General features: G+C 36.8%; 1 protein-coding gene across 3 annotated transcripts in view; it reads right to left on the bottom strand.

The window, feature by feature from the left end:
- CEP70 (centrosomal protein 70) overlaps nt 1-19,780 on the bottom strand; it is a 73,124-nt gene that overhangs the window by 35,752 nt on the left and 17,592 nt on the right. For 2 of the 3 annotated variants that reach the window (XM_065942890.1, XM_065942891.1), the window contains exons 4-7: nt 19,685-19,775; nt 19,440-19,563; nt 18,941-19,121; nt 1,135-1,304 (exon numbers count right to left, since the gene is read on the bottom strand). In XM_065942890.1, the coding sequence (XP_065798962.1) occupies nt 1,135-1,304; nt 18,941-19,121; nt 19,440-19,563; nt 19,685-19,775 (566 nt within the window). The remainder of the gene's footprint in view (nt 1-1,134; nt 1,305-18,940; nt 19,122-19,439; nt 19,564-19,684; nt 19,776-19,780) is intronic. The other variant, XM_065942892.1, reaches the window with a different exon arrangement.

Raw genomic sequence — 19,780 nt, 5'->3', positions numbered from 1 at the left:
CTCTATGGAGTTGGGCCTTTCTAACTATAGGTCTGATGGGGCTTCCCCAGTGGCTCAGAAGTAAAGAATCCACCTGCAATGCAGGAGATGTGGATTTGATCCCTGGGTCAGGAAGATCCCCTGGAGAAGGAAATTGTAACCCACCCCAGTGTTCTTGCCTAGGAAATCCCATGGACAGAGGAAACTGGAGGGCCGCGGAGTCGCAAAGAGTCAGACATACCTTTGCAACTAAACAACAACAGGCATGATATCTCTATGTGACTGACAGAAGATGTCTAAGTACATATTCATAGATAAATCCATCCTCCTCCTGTCCCTTTCTCCAAATCTAGCTTGAAATCTGGCTATCTTTGACTTCTCTCCTTCTTTCAACATTACAGTCAATTGGTATAGACAATTCCTGTCCATCTCTGCAGTATCTCTTTCCTTTCTTTATAGATCTGCATTATTTCCCAACTAGACTATTACAACCGATCATTAACTGCTTACTCTAAAAAATAAGAGTTAAAATGAAGAAACTGAGCACTGCTCTTACCTTCCCTGTAACAAACCATACAGGGCAACCAGATAGTCCCTACTCAATAGGAAAGGTTCTTTTTCTTAATGGAAGAAATCCAGCAAGAAAAAAAGAAAAAGGAAAAAAAGGGATAGCAGAATTGAAAACAAGATCAATGAGCGAAACTATCAGATGAGAAGAGGATGGGAAATTTTATAGGAGAAGGATCAGATTGTTGCTATTTAAACCCCTGAACCATCTTAGCACCCCTGAGAGAAGCTCTACTAGACATATATGCTATTATTAGAAGAATAAATTATCACCTATGAAGTATGTCACCAAAAATACTTGCATCTGAATTTAGATTTAACTTCCAGTTTAGAGGGAACACAGGAGACAGAAGAATAAATTAAACAACATAATAAGGAAGCAAATAGACAAATCTAGCATGTACCTCTCCAGGACAACCAATCGTTGTCTTCAAGTTAATGACATTAAAACAAAACAAAAAAAAAAGGGCAGAGAAGAGGAAGAGGAAGATTCCACCAGTTTAAGAGATAAAACCATACCCAAGATGAAATCTATTTTTTAAAAAATGAAGAGTCTAGCAACATATCAATTTATGTAGCAAACATTACTGTTTATCCAAGACGGTATGAGGAACTCTTTTGCAGAGATAAGAAAACACTCTATTTTGAGTGATAATACGTTCTTCTTCTTCCTGTGTTAACCTATAGATATCCTTCTGCAAAGCAGCAATAGTCTCTTGTTGCTCCATTCGTTTTTTCTTATAATGTTCACATTTTGCCTGTAAGAAATTTTTTAAAAAATAAATTACAATATGTACATCTAAGACATGCTGTTCTAACAATATTGTACACAAAGCTAGCCTCACAATTTCTATGAAGCTGTCTCATTCAAGAACTTCAGTAGGGAGGCTGTTTTTAAATGGGTACAAGGTCCAGGAACAATGATACATCATAAATGCAAAAACTGTAACAAGTAAAATCAGCATAAAATGGGGAAAATATTGTTTATACTTGCATGCATTTAAGGATATGTAATAAGTAAAAGAACTCAATCTTTGTAAAACTAAGTTTATATACAGGTTTAGATGAAAATGATAATCAGGAAGGGGCCAATATTAAAGATGCTGAAAAGAACCATGAATTAAAATTAAGATTCTTAATGATCAATGACAATTCAGGATTTCAGATGGCTTAATTAACTTAGGCATTCATGTAATATGGGAGACTGCAAGCTCAGCATAATCAGGAATTTGTTATGAAATAATATATACCCCCAAGATTTATGCAAGGGAATGTAAATCCTGAATACTCTCTTGTCTTCAGTGAACTATCACTGGCCTGGTTTTCCTAAAAGACTCTGATGCTGGCAAAGACTGAAGGCAGGAGGAGAAGGAGACAACACAGGACGAGATAGTTGGATGGCATCACCAACTCAAAGGACATGAGTTTGAGCAAGCTCCAGAAGATGGTAAAGGACAGGGAAGCCTGGCATGCTGCAGTCCATGGGGTTGCAAAGAATCAGACACAACTAAGCAAATGAACAACCATGGCTTCCATCCCTCTAGGTCCTTCGAAAGGTCCTTATCAGCAGCACCATCATTATTATTAATACACTTTTTTTTAAAGTTCAGTGGGAAGCCCTATCCCCATCTATCTGCAAAATATTAAGACACTACTTTCAGAAGGGGCGCGCATCCAAGCACTTGTTTTCCTACCCATAGTGTCAAGTTTGCACAGACTTAGAGACCCTCAGGGGAAAAAAGGAGACTCAGCTTCTGGGTACCATACCATCTCTCAGTAACCACCTAGAGTTTATTCTCTGCCTCAGCCCCACCCTAAGCCAGGCAGGAGATCTATAGTCAAGTGACTTAAAACTAGAATGGCTCAAATTTTCAATGCTGCACGATATAAAAGAATCACGTGTATCTCTCCTAAGATATTCCATAAGGTTAGCATTACCCTAGTACCCAAACCAGACAACACAAGCAAAGAGAACCACAAACCGATATCCCATCATTTAAACAATAATGAAAAATGCAACAAACTGAGTTTAGCAAACCAAATTCTAAGCAGCATATTAAAAGGATTATACACCATTACCAAGCAGGATTATTCCTGGAACGCAGGAATGGTTCAACATATGAAAAAAAAAAAAAATGTAATATACTACATTAACAAAATAAAAGAAAAAAAAAAAAAAAAACACCACATGATAATCTCAATCAGTGCAGAGAAAGCATCTGACAAAGTTCAATGCCCTTTCAAGATAAAAACACTCAAACTAGGAATAGAAGGAAACTACTTCAACATAACAAAAGCCATCTATGAAAACATCATATTCAACATAAAAAGACTGAAAACCTTTCCTCTAAGATTAGGAACCATGCAAAGATAATTGCATTCACCACTTCTGATCTATATAGTACTGGAAGTCCTAGCCTGAGCAATTAGGCAAGAAGAAGAAATATAAGGCATTCAAGTTGGAAAGGAAGAAGTAAAATTATCTCTTTGCAGATGACATGATCTGAAACACAGAAAACCCTAAAGAGTCCACCAAAAAAAAAAAAAAAAAACCCAAAAACCCATTAGAATAAATGAATTCAGAAAGTACCAGAATACAAAGTCAATGCAAAAAATCAACTTTATGTCTATACGCTAACAATGAACAATTTAAAAAGAAAATTAAGAAAACAATTCCATGTATAGTAGCATCAAAAAGAATAAAATAGGAATAAAGCAAGAAGGCAAAAGAATTATACACTGAATATTATACAAGTTGTGAAGGAAACGGAAGACAGAAATTACTAGGAAAATATCCTGTGTTCACAGACTGGAAGACTTAATGCTGTTAAGATGTCAATACTATACAAACTGGTCTACAGATTTAATGCAATCTCTATCAAAAGCCCAGTGACTTTTTTTGCAGAAACAGAAATGGAAACAACACATGCTCATCAACAGACGAATGGATTATGATACACACACACAATCGAATACTACTCAGACTTACAAAAGAATTAAATAAGGTCATCTACAACAACACAGTTGGACCCAGAAATTATCACACTAAAAGAAGCAAAGTCAGAAAAGACAAATATAGTGTGATATCACTTACATGTGGAATCTAAAATATTATATAAATGGACTTATTTTAAAAATGGAAACAGGCTCAAAGAGAGAAAACGCATCAATGGTTACCAAAGGAGCAGGGGGTAAGGAGTAAATTGGGAGTTTGGGACTAGCAGATACACGCCACTATATATAAAATAAATACACAACTAGGTTCTACTGTATATCACAGCGAACTATATTCAAAATCTTGTAATAACCTATAATGAAAAAGTATGTATGTACTGAATCAATTTGCTGGAATTCACCCTAAAGTTCAGACCCTCAGGAGATCCCACATAGCCAAAACAATCTTGTTAAAGCTCTCACATTTCCTGATTTCAAAGGTGACTACAAAGCCAAAGTAATCAAAATTGTGTGGTACTGGCATTAAAGACATATAGACTAATGGATTAGAATGAATACCCCAGAAATAATACTGCATATCCACAGTCAAATTATTTTCAACAAGCATGCCAAGATCATTCAATGGGAAAAGAACAAGCTCTGTTCAACAAATAATGTTGGGAAAACTAGGTGTATACATGTAAAAAATGAAGTTGGATGCTTACTTATACCACATACAAAAGTTAATTTAAAATGGATCAAAATTCTAAAGGTAAGAGCTAAAACTATAAAACTCAGAAGAAAACAAAAGGCAAAAGCTTCATGACATTGGATTTGACAACCATTTCTTGGTTATGACATCAAAAGCATAAGTAACAAAAGAAAAAAATATATAAATTTGACTTTATTAGAATTCAAACTTTTGTGCATTGAAAAACACTAGAATAAAATGCCAACTTGCAAAATGAGAAAAAATATTTGCAAGTAACATTGGACTGACCAAAAAGTTCATTCAGGTTTTGCTGCACCATCTTACAGGAAAACCTGAACAAAACCCAAACAAACTTTTTGGCCAACCCAATACTTCTGATAAGGAGTCAATACTCAGAATAAATAACTCCTACAACTCAACAAAAACATAAGTCTGATTTTAAAATGGGCAAAGGACTTGAATAGACATTTCTCTAAAAAGAGATACACAAAAACGGCCAATAAGCACCTGAAAAGATGCTTAACATCACTAACCATGAAAATGGCTATTAAAATGAAAATTAGAAAAATGCAAATTAAAACCACAATGAGAAACCATTTCACACCCATTAGGATGGCTACTACTAACAAAAACAAAACAAAAATAGAAAACAACAAGTGTGGCTAAGAATGTGGAGAAACTGGAATTCTTGTGCATTGCTGGTGGGAATGTAAATGGTACAGCCACTATGGAAAAGAGTATGGCAGTTCCTCAAAAAATGAAAGATAAAATTACCATGCATGTGCCAAGTCACTTCAGTCATGTCAGACTCTTTGTGACCCTATAGACTATAGCCTGCCAGACTCCTCTGTCCATGGGGATTCTCAAGGCAATACTGGAGTGGGTTGCCAGGCCCTCCCTCCAGGGGATCTTCCTGACTGAGAGATCAAACCCACACCCCTTAAGTCTCCTGCATTGGCAGATGGGTTCTTCACCACCAGCGTCACATACAATCCAACAATCCCCTTCTGGGTACACACCAAAATGAACTGAAAGCAGGGACTGGAACAGATATTTGTATGTCTGTATAAACAGCAGCATTATTCACAAAAACCAAAAGATGGTAACAACCCAAGTGTCTAGTGATGAACAGTGTTAGAATGAATAACTGTGAATGAATAAACAAAATATGGTATATACAGGTGATCCTTGAATAATGTGGGGGTTAAGGATGCCAACAATCGGTACCGTCAAAAATTCACATATAACATATAGGTGGCTCTCAGTATCTAAGGTTCCTCTGCATCCATGTATTCAACCAACAGTGATCGTGGAGTTCAGAAATATTCACTACTGAAAAAAATCTGCACATAAGTGGACATACACAGTTCAAACCATGTTCTACAAGAGTCAACTGTACATACAGTAGAATACTCAGTTCAGTTCGGTTGCTCAGTCGTGTCCAACTCTTAGCGACTCCATGGATTGCAGCACAGCAGGCCTCCCTGTCCATCACCAACTCCCGGAGTTTACTCAAACTCATGTCCATTGAGTTGGTGATACCATCAAACCATCTCATCCTCTGTCATCCCCTTCTCCTCCCACCTTCAATTTCTCCCAGCATCAGGGTATTTTCCAATGACTCAGTTCTTCACATCAGGTGGCCAGAGTATTGGAGTTTCAGTTTCAGCATCAGCCCCTCCAATGAACATTTAGGACTGACTTCCTTTAGGATGGACTGGTTGAATCTCCTTGCATTCCAAGGGCCTCTCAAGAGTCTTCTCCAATACCACAGTTCAAAAGCATCAATTCTTCAGCACTCAGCTTTCTTTATAGTCATATCCATACCTGACTACTGGAAAAACAATAGCTTTGACTAGCTGGACCTTTGTCGGCAAAGTAATGTCTCTGCTTTTTAATATGCTGTCTAGGTTGGTCATAACTTTTCTTCCAAGGAGCAAGTGTCTTTTAGTTTCATGGCTGCAGTCACCACCATCTGCAGTGATTTTGGAGCCCCAAAATATAAAGTCTGTCACTGTTTCCACTGTTTCTCCACCTATTTGCCATGAAGTGATGGGACCCGATGCCATGGATCTTAGTTTTCTGAATGTTGAGTTTTAAACCAACTTTTTCACTCTTCTCTTTCACTTTCATCAAGAGGCTCTTTAGTTCCTCTTTGCCTTCTGCCATAAGGGTGATGTCATCTGCATATCTGAGGTTATTGATATTTCTCCATGCAATCTTGATTCCAGACTGTGCTTCATCCAGTCCAGCATTTCACATGATATACTCTGCATATAAGTTAAATAAGCAGGGTAACAATATACAACCTTGATGTACTCCTTTTCCTATTTGGAACCAGTCTGTTGTTCCATGTCCAGTTCTGACTGTTGTTTCTTGACCTGCATACAGGTTTCTCAGGAGGCAGGTCAGGTGGTCTGGTATTCCCATCTCTTGAGGAATTTTCCACAGTTTGTTGTGATTCACACAGTCAAAGGCTTTGGTGTAGTCAATAAAGCAGAAATAGATGTTTTTCTGGAACTCTCTTGCTTTTTCAGTGAGCCAGCAGATGTTGGCAATTTGATCTCTGGTTCCTCTGTGTTTTCTAAATTCAGTTTGAACATCTGGAGGTTCATGGTTCATGTACTGTTGAAGCCTGGCTTGGAGAATTTTGAGCATTACTTTGCTAGCGTGTGAGATGAGTGCAATTGTGCAGTAGTTTGAGCATTCTTTGGCACTGCCTTTCTTTGGGATTGGAATGAAAAATGACTTTTTCCAGTCCTCTGGCCACTGCTGAGGATCCAGACTTAAATTCTGACACATGCTACAACATGGGTGAATCTTGAACACATTATGCTAAATAAAATAAGCCAGTCACAAAAGGATAAATATTATAAGACTTCACTTATATGAGGTACCCAGAATAGTTAAATCAATAGAACAGAAAGTAGAATGATGGCTGCCAGAAGCTGCAGGGAGTGAGGAATGGGCAGTTACTATTTAACCAGTATAGAGTTTTAGTTGGGAAGATGAAAAAAGTCTGAAGATGGATGGTGAGAATTGTTGTACAACAATGTTAATGTATTAAAAGTCACTGAACTCTACACTTCAAAATAGTAAATTTTATGTTATGGAAATAATTTACCACAATAAAAAAAAGAGGGGAAAAAATCAACCAGCAATGAATAATGAGAAACTGAAACAGAAAATACAAACATTTACAATACCATCAAAAATATTAAATACTTAAGAGCTAAAACTGATGAAACATGTGGAAAATCAGTGCACCCCAAATTATTGAACACTGTTGAAAAAGTTAAGGAAAAACCTAAACAAATGGAGAGATATCACATTCATGGATCAGAACATTCAGTATTGTTAAGATGCCAGTTCTCCCCAAATGGAAATACATATACAATAAAATCTCATCAGGCTTTCTTTGTAGAAATCAACAACAGAATTAGAAAATTCACATGGAAATGTAAAGGATCTCAAATACCCAACGCAAATAAGGAAGGACACTACATAATGATCAAGGGATCAATTCAATAAGAAAATTTAAAAATTGTAAATATATATGCACCCAACATAGAAGCACCTCAATATATAAGGTAAATATTAATAGCCATAAAAAGGGAAATCAATAGTAACACAGTAATGATGGGGGACTTGAATACTTCAGTTATACCAATGGATAGATCATCCAGACAGAAAATCAGTAAGGAAATACAAGCTGTAAATGATACATTAGACCAAATGAACTTTATTATTTTTATATTTACAGGACATTCCATCTGAAAGCAGCGGAATATACTTTCTTCAAGCACATATGGAACATTCTCCAGCACTGATCTTGGACCATAAATTAAGCCTCAGTAAATTAAGAAAACTGAAAGCATATCAAGCATCTTTTCCGACCACAACATTCTATTTATTATAGGTAAAACAACAACAACTGTAAAACACACAAATACAATAGATTGTACTGTAGCAATTCAATCTCACCTCACCTCAAGAAACAAGAAAAATCTCAAACAACCTAACCTGGACTTCCCTGATGGTACAGTGGATGAGAATCTGCCTGCCAATGCAGGGGATGTGGGTTTGATCCCTAGTCTGGGAAGATTCCACATGCTATGGAGAAACTAAGCCTGTGCACCACAACTTCTGAGCCCACTTGCTTCAACTACTGAAGCCCATGCACCTAGAGCCTGTGCTCCACAACAAGAGAAACCACCACAATGAGAAGCCACCACATGAAACCCGTGCACCATAAAGAAGAGTAGCCCCCACTTGCCATAACTAGAGAAAGTCCACCTGCAGCAAGGAAGACCAAGTGTAACCAAAAATAAACAAACAGGGACTTCCCTGGTGGTACACTGGATAAGAATCCACTTGCCAATGCAGGGGACACAGATTTGATCCCTGTCCAGGAAGATTCCACATGCTGCAGAGCAACTAAGTTCATGCACCACAATTACTGAGCCCATACTCTAGAACCCACAAGCCACAATTATTGAGAAACATGCTGCAACTATTGAAGCCCATGTGCCTAAAGCCCATGTATCACAATGAAGAACAGTCCCTGATTGCCACAAATATAGAAAGCCCACATGCAGCAATGAAGACACAATGCAACCAATAATAAATAAATAAAATTATTTTTTTAAAAACCCTAACCTTATACCTAAGGCAACTAGAGAAAGAACAAACAAAACCCAAAGTTGGTAGAAGGAAAGAAGTCATAAAGATCAGAGCAGAAGTAAATGAATTAGAGATGAAGAAAGCAATAGAAAAGATCATTGACAGTAAAAGCTGGTTCTTTGAAAAGATAAAGTTGATAAGCCTTTAGCTAGACTCATCATAAAAAAGGGGGTGGGAGGAAAGCTCAAATCAATAAAATTAGAAATGAAAAAGAAGTTACAACTGATACCAAAGAATTACAAAGGATCATAAGAAACTACTAAAAGAAATTATATGCCAATAAAATGGACTATCTGGAAGAAATGGAAAAATTCTTAGAAAGGTACAAACTTTCAAGGCTGAACCAGGAAGAAATAGAAAATATGAACAGACCAATAACAGGTATTGAAATTGAAATAACAAAAAAAAGTCCAGGACCAGATGGTTTCACGGGCAAATTCTATCAAACATTTAGAAAAGAGTGAACATCTATCCTCCTGAAACTTCCAAAAACTGCAGAGAAGAAATCTCATTTCACTATTACCCTGAAACCAAAACTAGACAACATACCACCAAAAAAAAAAAAATTACAGACCAGTATCATTGATGAACACAGATGCAAAAATCCTCAAAATACTAGCAAACTCAATCCAACAACACATTAAAAGGATCATACATCACGATCAAGTGAGATTTATCCCAGGGATGCAAATATATGCAAACCAATATGATACAATGCATTAACAAACTGAAGAATAAAAACATGATCATCTCAATATATGCAGAAAAAACTTCTGACAAAACTCAGCATCCATTTATGACAACAAAAGAAAACTCTCCAGAAGGTGGGCATAGAGGGAAATTATCTCAACATAATAAAAGGCCATATACAACAAACCCACAGTTAACATCATTCTCAAGAGAGAAAAACTTAGTTTTTCTAAGAATAGGAACAAGAAAAGGATGTCCACTCTCACCACTTTAATTCACATAGTTTTCAAAGTTCTAGCTACAGCTTTCTGAGAAGAAAAATAAAAGGAAACCTAATTGAAAAAGAAGAAGTAAAACTATCATTGTTTGCAAATGACATGATACTACACAGAGACAATACTAAAGATGCTACCAGAAAACTACTAGAGCTCAATGAATGTTGTAAAGTTGCAGGATACAAAATTAACACAGAGAAATTTCTTACATTCCTATACACTAACAACAAAAAATCAGAGAAATTAAGGAAATGATTCCATTTACTGTTGCATCAAAAAGAATAAAATACTGAAGAATAAACCTACCTAAGGAGGCAAAAGACCTGTACTCAGAAAACTATAAAAAGGTGATGAAAGAAATCAAAGATGACACAAACAGATGGAGAGATATACTATGTTCTTGGATTGAAAGAATATAGTCAAAATGACTATACAATTCAAGGCAATCTACCGATTCAATGCAACACCTATCAAATTACCAATGGCATCCTTCACAGAATTACACCACAAAATTTTTACAATTTATATGGAAACATAAAAGACTCTGAATAGCCAAAGCAATCTTGAGAAAGAAAAACAGAGCTAGAGGAAATCAGGCTCCCTGACTTCAGACTGTACTACAAAGCTACAGTAATCCAAACAGTATGGAACTGGCACAAAAACAGAAATATAGATCCATGGGACAGGATAAAAGTCCAGAGATAAACATATACACCTATGGTCACCTAATCTATGACAAAGGAGGCAAAAATATACAAGGGAGAAAAGACAGTCTTTTCAATAAATGTAATAGGAAAACTGGACTGCTACATACAAAAGAATGAAATTAGGGGCCTCCCTGGTCCAGCAGCTAAGAGACTGTGCTCCCAATGCAGGGACCCAGGTTCAATCCCTGGACAGGGAACTAGATCCCACATGCCACCACTATGACCTGGCACAGCCAAATAAATAAATTATAAATAAAAATAAACACATGAAAAAGACAAGCTGAAATTTCAGGATAAAGATCTATTTTCAAGGAAAGAAATGCAATCAGGACACTAAAACCATTTGTTGTTGTTCAGTCGCTAAGCTGTGTCCAAATCTTTGTGACTCCGTGGACTGCAGCATACCAGGCGTCCCTGTCCTTCACTAGCTCTGGGATTCTTCTCAAGTTCATGTCCACTGAGTCAGTGATGCTATCTAACCATCTTATCCTCTGCTGCCCTCTTCACTGTTTGCCTTCAATTTTCCCAGCATCAGGGTCTTTTCCAGTGAGTTGGTGCTTCACATCAGGTGGCCAAAGCACTGGAACTTCAGTTTTACCATCAGTCCTTCCACTGAGTATTCAGGGTTGATATGCTTTAGGATTGACTGGTTTGATCTAACTAACACCCCACACAAAAATAAACTTGAAATGGAGTAAAGATCTAAATGTAAGGCTGGATGCTATAAAACTCTTAGAGGAAAACAAAGGCAGAACACTTTCTAACAAAAATCACATAAGTATCTTTTTTGATTCATCTCCTAGAGTAATGAAAATAAAAAACAAAAATAAACAAATTGGACCTAATTAAACTTAATAACTTTTGCACAGCAAAGGAAATCATAAAACCAAAAGATAGCCAAAGGTGTAGGTTCAAGCCCTGGTTAGGGAACTAAGATTCCACAAGCCACATGAGAAAGTATTTGCAAACCAAGCAACCAAAAAGGGAGTAATTTACAAAACATATAGCTTATGCAAGCTCAATATAAAAAAAAAGAAACAACCCAATCAAACAATGGGTGGAAGATCTAAATAGACATTTCTCCAAACACATACAGATGGCAAAAAGCACATGAAAATATGCTTAACATAACTTATTAGAGAAATGCAAATCAAAACTACAATGAGATAACATTTCATACCAATCATAATGGCCGTCATCACCAAATCTACAAATAATAAATGCTGGAGAGGGTGTGGAGAAAAAGGAACCTTCCTACACTGTGCGTGGGAATGCACATTGGTACAACCATTATGCATTGAAGGTATGAAGGTTCCGTCAAATATACTTCAATATGCATTGAAGGTATGAAGGTTCCATAATTGTATGAAGATTCCTTCAAAAAATACAGAACTATCACATGATCCAGCAATCCCACTCTTGGGCATATATCCAGAGAAAACTACAATTTGAAAAGATACATGCACCCCAGTGTTCACTGCAGCACTGTTTACAATAGCCAAGACATGGAAGCAACCTAAATGTCCACTGACAAAGGAGTGGATAAAGAAGATGTGATACTTACATACAATGGAATATTACTCAGCCATAAAAAACAAAACAATGCCACTTGAGCAACACTGATCAACCTAGACATTATCATACTGAGTAAAGTTAAGTCAGACCACAAAAAGATAAATATCATATCATACCATTTATATGTGGAATTTAGAAACAAAAAAGATTCAAATGAACTTATTTACAAAACAGAAATAGAGTCACAGATGTAGAAAACAAATGTATATTTACTGCTGGGGCGGGGGGAAGTGGAGTGGGTGGGGAGAAGGGATAAATTGGGAGACTGAGATTGATATATACACACGACTATATATAAAATAGATAACTAATTAAGGACCTTCAGTATAGCACAGGGAACTCTACTCAATACTTGCAATTACCTATAAGGAAAAAGAATCTGAAAAAAAGATACATGTAATATATAAATGATTTATTTTGCTATACATCTGAAACTAACACAACATTATAAATCCACTATACTCCAGTAAATTTTTTTTAGTAAATTTTAAAACGGTTTAAAAATTAAACAGCCAACATGATATTGAAAAAGAACAAAAGTAGAAGACTCAGAGTGCCTAATTTCAGATTAATAGTAATCAAAGCAACATGGTTCTGGTGTAAAGAAAGATATATATATCAATGGAGCAGGATAGTCCAGAAATAGACCCACACACACACTGATTCTCAGCAAAGATACAAAGGCAATCTAGTGGAGAAAGGATAGTTTTTTTAAACAAATAGTGGTGGAACAATTGGATATTGTAACCTTGGGCTATGAAAAGTTGTCTTTACATACAAATCAAAAACACAATCTATTTAAAAAAAACTGATAGGGTGAACTTCATCAAAATCAAGTACTTATGCTCTTTCAAAGACACTGAGAGAATGAAGACAAGTCACAGGCAGCATCTTAAGAAGTTAACTATACACTTACTCTTAGCAATTCTAGTCTTAGGTATCTACCAAAGAGAAAAAGAAAGCAGAAGGCCACAGAATAACACAAATTTTGTAAAAGTTTCATTTGTATTAGCCAGAAAGCGGAAACAAGTCTGATGTCCACCAACAGGACAATCAACAAACTGCAGTATATTCACACAACATAATAATCTGTTGATACATCCAGCAACATGCATGAATCTTAAAATAATCATGTTGAGTGAAAGATGAACAATGATTTTGAGACAGGAAGACAAGAATACCATTTTAGAAAAGAACCAAGAAAATGGCCTTGAGCAAGTGGCCTTGACAGGCTTGGTAGAATAAAAGTACCTGAAGGCTTGGGCCTCAGAGCTAACACCCGGAGACCCACAGGAATGAAAAATTATCTCTGTTCCAACGATGTATGTACATATAAATCTGCCACAAAGCAGAATCATTGAACTCCTAGTTCCCTGAAAGATATAAAAGCCTGACACACATTCCTAAGTTGTTTTTATAGGAGGAAGACCCCCTTCAGATGAAATCTGCTGACTGCAAGCATGTAGACACCAGAACATTTGAAACCAGAAGATTGATGATACCTGAAACTTCACCTTGATGCCAACCAATCCAAGAATTGAGCACAAGCTAATCAAGCACACTGAGGCCCCCTCCCTCACAATCCCTTTAAAACCAGACTTCCCTGAAAATTCTCCAGAATTTGGCACTCTTTTCCACCTTTTCGCTTGTGTACAAGCTATCCTTTCACTAAAAAGCTTAAGAATCTTGTGGGAGCAATATTCATACTTCTAAGATATTACTGTCCAAGAATCTGGAGAGGGCCCAATAACAATTTTAATAAGCACTGCCATCCTTCCTATATCTATCTCTTTCCTCCCTACCTAGATGTCAGTTACTTATAAGGCCATCATACATTAGGAATATCTTGCTGATGTTAATAAACATTAGATCTATTTTCTCATTTGGCCCTAAGAAACACTCTGTCTCATGATTCCCTATATATTTCAGAAAGTTAAAGTCAATAGAGAAATACAACACAAAAGTAAAAAGATAAATTGAAGCTAAAGGACTTGTGGAGAAGTATACAGAAGAGCTTGGTGGCTTTACACTGAGTGGTTTGCCAAAGGAGGTGGTGTGCACTCAATCATATCCAACTCTTTGTGACCCCACGCCTGTAGCCCTCCAGGCTCCTCTGTCCATGACATTTTCCAGGCAAAAATACCGGAATGGGTTGCCATTTCCTCCTCTAGGGGATCTTCCCGACCCAGGGATAAAACTGGTATCTCTTGCATCTCCTGCATAAGCAGGTGGATTCTTTTCCAATGAGCCACTTGGGAAGCCAACACTGGATGGTTTAAATAATACATAATAACTAGGACAGACAGTATAAAACTAGATTTTTTTTCTCTGCTTCTTAAAAGTGTAAACAACAGGAAGAAAATATTTTGTGCTATTTCAACTGTCAGTAGAAAATAAACATATAGAGAGAATAAAAATACAGAATTGAAATATATAATAATATAAGCTGGAGAATATAATAATTATAAAACAATTTTACCAATGTCATAGAATGAGGTAGAAAGTACAAACATTACATTTTGAGAAGTCAAAAGTGCATATTTTAATCTTTAAGGTAACCACTAAAAGAAACGCAAAAATCAGCTTTCTGATCCATATATTCCCTATGGAGAAAGAAGAGGGAGAACTACATGCTGACACTGATCAAAAACTAAAATTATCTGCTTAGATCTTTCAGTTCAGTCACTCAGTCAAGTCCGACTCTTTGCAACCCCATGGACTGCAGCACACCAGGCCTTCCTCTCCATCACCAATTCCCAGAGCCTACTCAAACTCATGTCTATTGAGTTGGTGATGCCATCCAACCATCTCATCCTCTGTCGTCCCCTTCTCCTCTTGCCTTCAATGTTTCCCAACATCAAGGTCTTTTTCCAATGAGTCAGTTCTTCACATCAGGTGGCCAAAGTACTGGAGCTTAGCTTCAGCACAAGTCCTTCCAATGAATATTCAGGACTGATTTCCTTTAGGCCCCTTGCAGTCCAAGGGACTAGTTGGATCTTCTTGAAGTCCCAGGGGCTCTCAAGAGTCTTCTCCAACACCACAGTTCAAAAGCATCAATTCTTTGGCGCTTAGCTTTCTTTACAGTCCAACTCTCACATTCATACATGACTACTGAAAATACCACAGTTGTTTGGTTTTTTTTTTTGGGGGGGTTTTGTCATACATTGATATGAATCAGCCTGAAAAAAACACAGTTTTGACCATACTGACCTTTGTTGGCAAAGTAATGTCTCTGCTTTTTAATATGCTGTCTAGGTTGGTCATAGCTTTTCTTCCCAGGAGCAAGTGTCTTTTAATTTCATGGCTGCAGTCGCCATCTACAGTGATTTTGGAGCCCAAGAAAATAAAGCCTGTCACTGTTTCCATTGTTTCCCCATCTATTTGCCATGAAGTGATGGGACCAGGTGCCATGATCTTCGTTATTTGAATGCTGAGTTTTAAACCAAGTTTTTCACTCTCCTCTTTCACTTTCATCAAGAGGCTCTTTAGTTGCTCTTTGCCTTCTGCCATAAGGGTGGTGTCATCTGCATATCAGAGGTTATTGATATTTCTCCTGGCAATCTTGATTCCAGCTTCTGCTTCATCCAGTCCAGCATTTCACGTGATGTACTCTGCACTGATCTTTAGAGAACTGAAAAGTTTATCAAACTATATCCACAGAAGCTAACACATGTTGTCTAAGTATAGAAAAAGGAAAACTGCACTGCAGAACATAAAAATGTTGTCTTTTAGTTTCTGCATTTGCCAGCAATCTCTCAATAACAATCTTTCAAAGTATTACTGTGAAACATCTGTTAATTTCCTTGATCTCTTTGCCACATACACACAAAATCAATGTTTCCTTTCTCTCAACTGCAAAATATGCAGCACTAAACCATTCTAAAACTGCAAACAAGTGCATGCAAAAAAAGAAAAAAAAGCGCCTCAAACTGTGAAATAATTGTTTTCGAGGAGCACTTCCACCTTCCCCAAGAAAGCACAAATTAACTAGTACAGAATAGAATGTATGACCAATTGGTGATAGACTTGTACAAAAAATCAGTCAACACTGATGGGCAGCAATTCCTTGGGAACTGCCCTTGAAGTTTTGCCAATTTCTGTCATTATTCTATAAAAAGTACCCTTCACGTACTTAAGAAACAAGCAAGCAACTAATTTCAATTGATCAAATTAGCATAGATACCCTTCCCCAGGGCTTCCCAGGTGGCCCAGTGGTAAAGAATCCAACCCCCAATGCAGGAGACGCAAGGAACACATGGGTTTGATCCCTGGGTCAAGAAGATGCCCTAGAGTAGGCAATGGCAATGCACTCCAGTATTCTTGCCTAGAAAATTCCACAGCCAGAGGAGCCTGCTATAGTCCATGGGATGGCAAAGAGTCAGACACTACTGAGCACACACACACCCTTCCACAAAACCAAGTTTCACGCCCCCACCCTAATTCTGTCTGTTTCCCATGGCCAACTGGAACATGAGACTTCCTCTGTACACATTTAAAAGCTATATAACAAAACTCTGAAATCTGAAGTTAAAAGTTACATGGTCTATAATTCATTTAGGACAGATGAAATTCTTGACAGAAAATACATGACAATCCATTCAAATCACCCCTTACCAATGAATACTCAAGCATTTTTCTTTGAATTGCTTAAAACCCTGGTAAATTCATAAGCCTTACATTTAAATAATTTGGCTTGTGCTTATTTATAGATCAACCTCTTTAAGGAAAAAAATAGGTATCTTCCTTAAAAAAAAACAAAACCCACACAGATCTCTCTGCCTTCAACTCCCTCTATCAGTACCACCTGATGGCTGCTTCTCACATCAGTAAGTTGATGAATTAAAGCAACGGTCCCCAGCTTTTTTGGCACTAGCGACTGATTCTGTGGAAGACAATCTTTCTACGGATGGGGGGTGGGGATGGGACGATGCAAGTGTATATATTTACTGTGCACTTTATGATTATTATGTCAGCTCCACCTCTTACCAGGTATTAGATCCAAGAGCCTGAGGACCCCTGAGCTAAAGAACTTCATATTTCTACATGTCCTATATCTGAGATGAAGGTCAAAATCAAATGCATATGTCCAAAACCCCCCTTCCCACAGGAGAGTTTACAATATACTATTGATGAGGAACGCTACCTAACAAAGCAAACCTAAAAATGTAAATGCTAGATCTTATTGACTGATGAATAACAGAAACAGACTTGGCCAAAGAATGATAGTGTCTTCTCTGGAGCTATGAACACCACCAACAGGTCCAGCACTGCTGGCCCCAAGCTGGCAGCCTAAATGAGGGCAGAACACCAACTGCCTGCAGCTTCATACCAGAAATTCTTAGTATCTCCTGCTGATTCTCTCAGATCCCTGAAATTTAACTTATCACATTCTTCCACTGCTGCTAGCATAAACTGAGGGGACATCTAGACCCTGCCTAAGGAGTACTGTCCCTTTAGGCAGCCTAAACACCTTGTATGCAACAGGTACATATAATGCTGTGCCAACAAAAACCATTTATAATGATATACTATTTCTAAGTATCTGTAATGTCTTATACAACTAAATATTGATTTTCCCTACAAAAGATTTCTTTATTTCCATTACAATAAACATCCAAGTTTAAAAAGAGGTTTTTTAAATTAGGAAATTAAATATTCAATGTTATAACATTGATATTTCAAGGAAAATAAAAGTAAAAAAAATATAATCAATAATTCAAATATCTATTGAGTATCTACAACTACTAATAAAGCAGACATTTTCTCAGCCCTAGACAAAACAGACAAAAATATCAGCCCTCATGGAGCTTGCATTCTAACACAGAGATATACAAACAAGACAAAGTGTATAGTATATCAGCATGTTAGATGGTGCTAAGAGTTATGGATAAAACAAAGCAGGGAAGGCAAGATGATATCTGGGGGACAGGACTGCCAACTGTAAGTGAAGTCATCAAAAAAGGAATCCCTGAGAGAGAGTGATGTGACACTTGAGTAAGCAGAGAGAAAACAAACCATGCAGCTAAAAAAAGCACGCATGGTAGAGGGAACAAGGAAGAACAAAATATACAAAGCCCCTGAGGTGAGAATGTTCAAGGAAAATGTTCAAAGAAAATCAAGAATGTCAGTGTGACTGGAACAGAATATGCAAGAGGTACAGTAGGTGAAGTCAGAAGGTAACACGGGAACAATCATGTAAGATCATGGTTAAGAGTTTTGGATTTTTCCCTTTAAGAAAAAGAAAAAGCAAAGTCAGAGTGTTCTGTACTATAATGTTGAGAGCACAATGAAAAAGGCAAGGCTTGGAGTAGGGAAACCAAGAAAGAAACAGGAAAGAAATGAAAGTGACTTGGACCAGAGCGGATATTAAAAGACAAAAGTTTGGGGAGGAAATCCAGGTACGGTTTTGGACATGTTAAAAAGTTCTAGATGCCTAATTAGACATCCAATAGAGATATCAAGTAGGATGCAGGATGTGAGTCTGGAATTAAGGGAAGAAGCCTGTGCCACAGATTTAAAAGTACTATGAATTAGACTGAGCATCACCAAGAAAGTTAGAATTTATAGGAAAAAAAAAGTCTAAGGGATGAGTCTGAGGAAAATGCGAAGAATCAGCAACAGGATCGAAAAATAAGCAGTGGGGTTAGAGGAAAACCAGAAGAGAAGATATTCTGGAAATAGCAAAGAAAGAATTTCAAGTCAATGACAATAATAGGTAAAGGAAGATAACGATCACTGAACTAAGCAACATGGAAGTCATCTGTAACATTGACAAGGTGTTTTAAGATTATCAAGTAAGAAAATGGTTAACTCAGTACCTGTAAAGCTTTATGCTCCTTTTGAAGTTCTTTTATTTTATTCTGTTGCTGGCAAACCCTATTTACAGATTCATCCTCCATTTCACCAATTTTGGACTTCACACTCTCCATAATTTGTTCCAAGTCATTAGCTCGTTGTTCTTGATCTGCAGCTCGGCTTTGTTGTTGCTGAAGTTCATTTCTAGTAACAGACATACAATTCCTTCCCTTAGTAATAGAAAAAAAATCATATCAACCAACATATCCACCTACAACGTAATGACTTTGTAAAATTTTTTTGCATTCTTAAAATTTCTGTAACACAAACCAACAGAGGAAACACAGGGTATCATTATATATCGAAGCTATTACCAAAAGATTTACCTACTGAAAATATTTTTTACTTAATATTTAACCAATGGAAAATTAAATTTCAAGATTCTTTTCAAGCAAGTTATTTTTAAAATGCATATCATTTGTTCACATACAATTCAAAACAGATTTTTTTCCATTCTCTTACTTAAGCTGTTTATTAGTTTCTATGAGCTCCTGGATCATGTTCTGTTGACGTGATGTTTCCTCCATCATTGTTTTTAAATTCTCCCTCATCGTTTGTGATGACTGTTTGTCAAAAATGATGAGATCTACATTTTTTGAAATGTAATACACATAGTAAAAATGAAGATAAGAAAAAAATTAAGATTGAAAAATTTTAACAAAAAAAGAAGCTTTTTATCTTAAGGAGCAAGAATATAATTTGATTACCTTTCATATCTGTTCTTTTGACTAGAGATAAAGGCTTTAAGCCATGCATCATCAACAGCACATTTATGTTTTCCCATTCTGCTTCTTCCCGCTACA

Source organism: Muntiacus reevesi, chromosome 8 (genome assembly GCF_963930625.1).
Source record: "Muntiacus reevesi chromosome 8, mMunRee1.1, whole genome shotgun sequence".
In the NCBI taxonomy this organism is placed as follows: domain Eukaryota; kingdom Metazoa; phylum Chordata; class Mammalia; order Artiodactyla; family Cervidae; genus Muntiacus; species Muntiacus reevesi.
The sequence above is the reverse complement of the archived record's forward strand: the minus strand, read 5'-3'. Positions and strand labels throughout refer to the sequence as shown.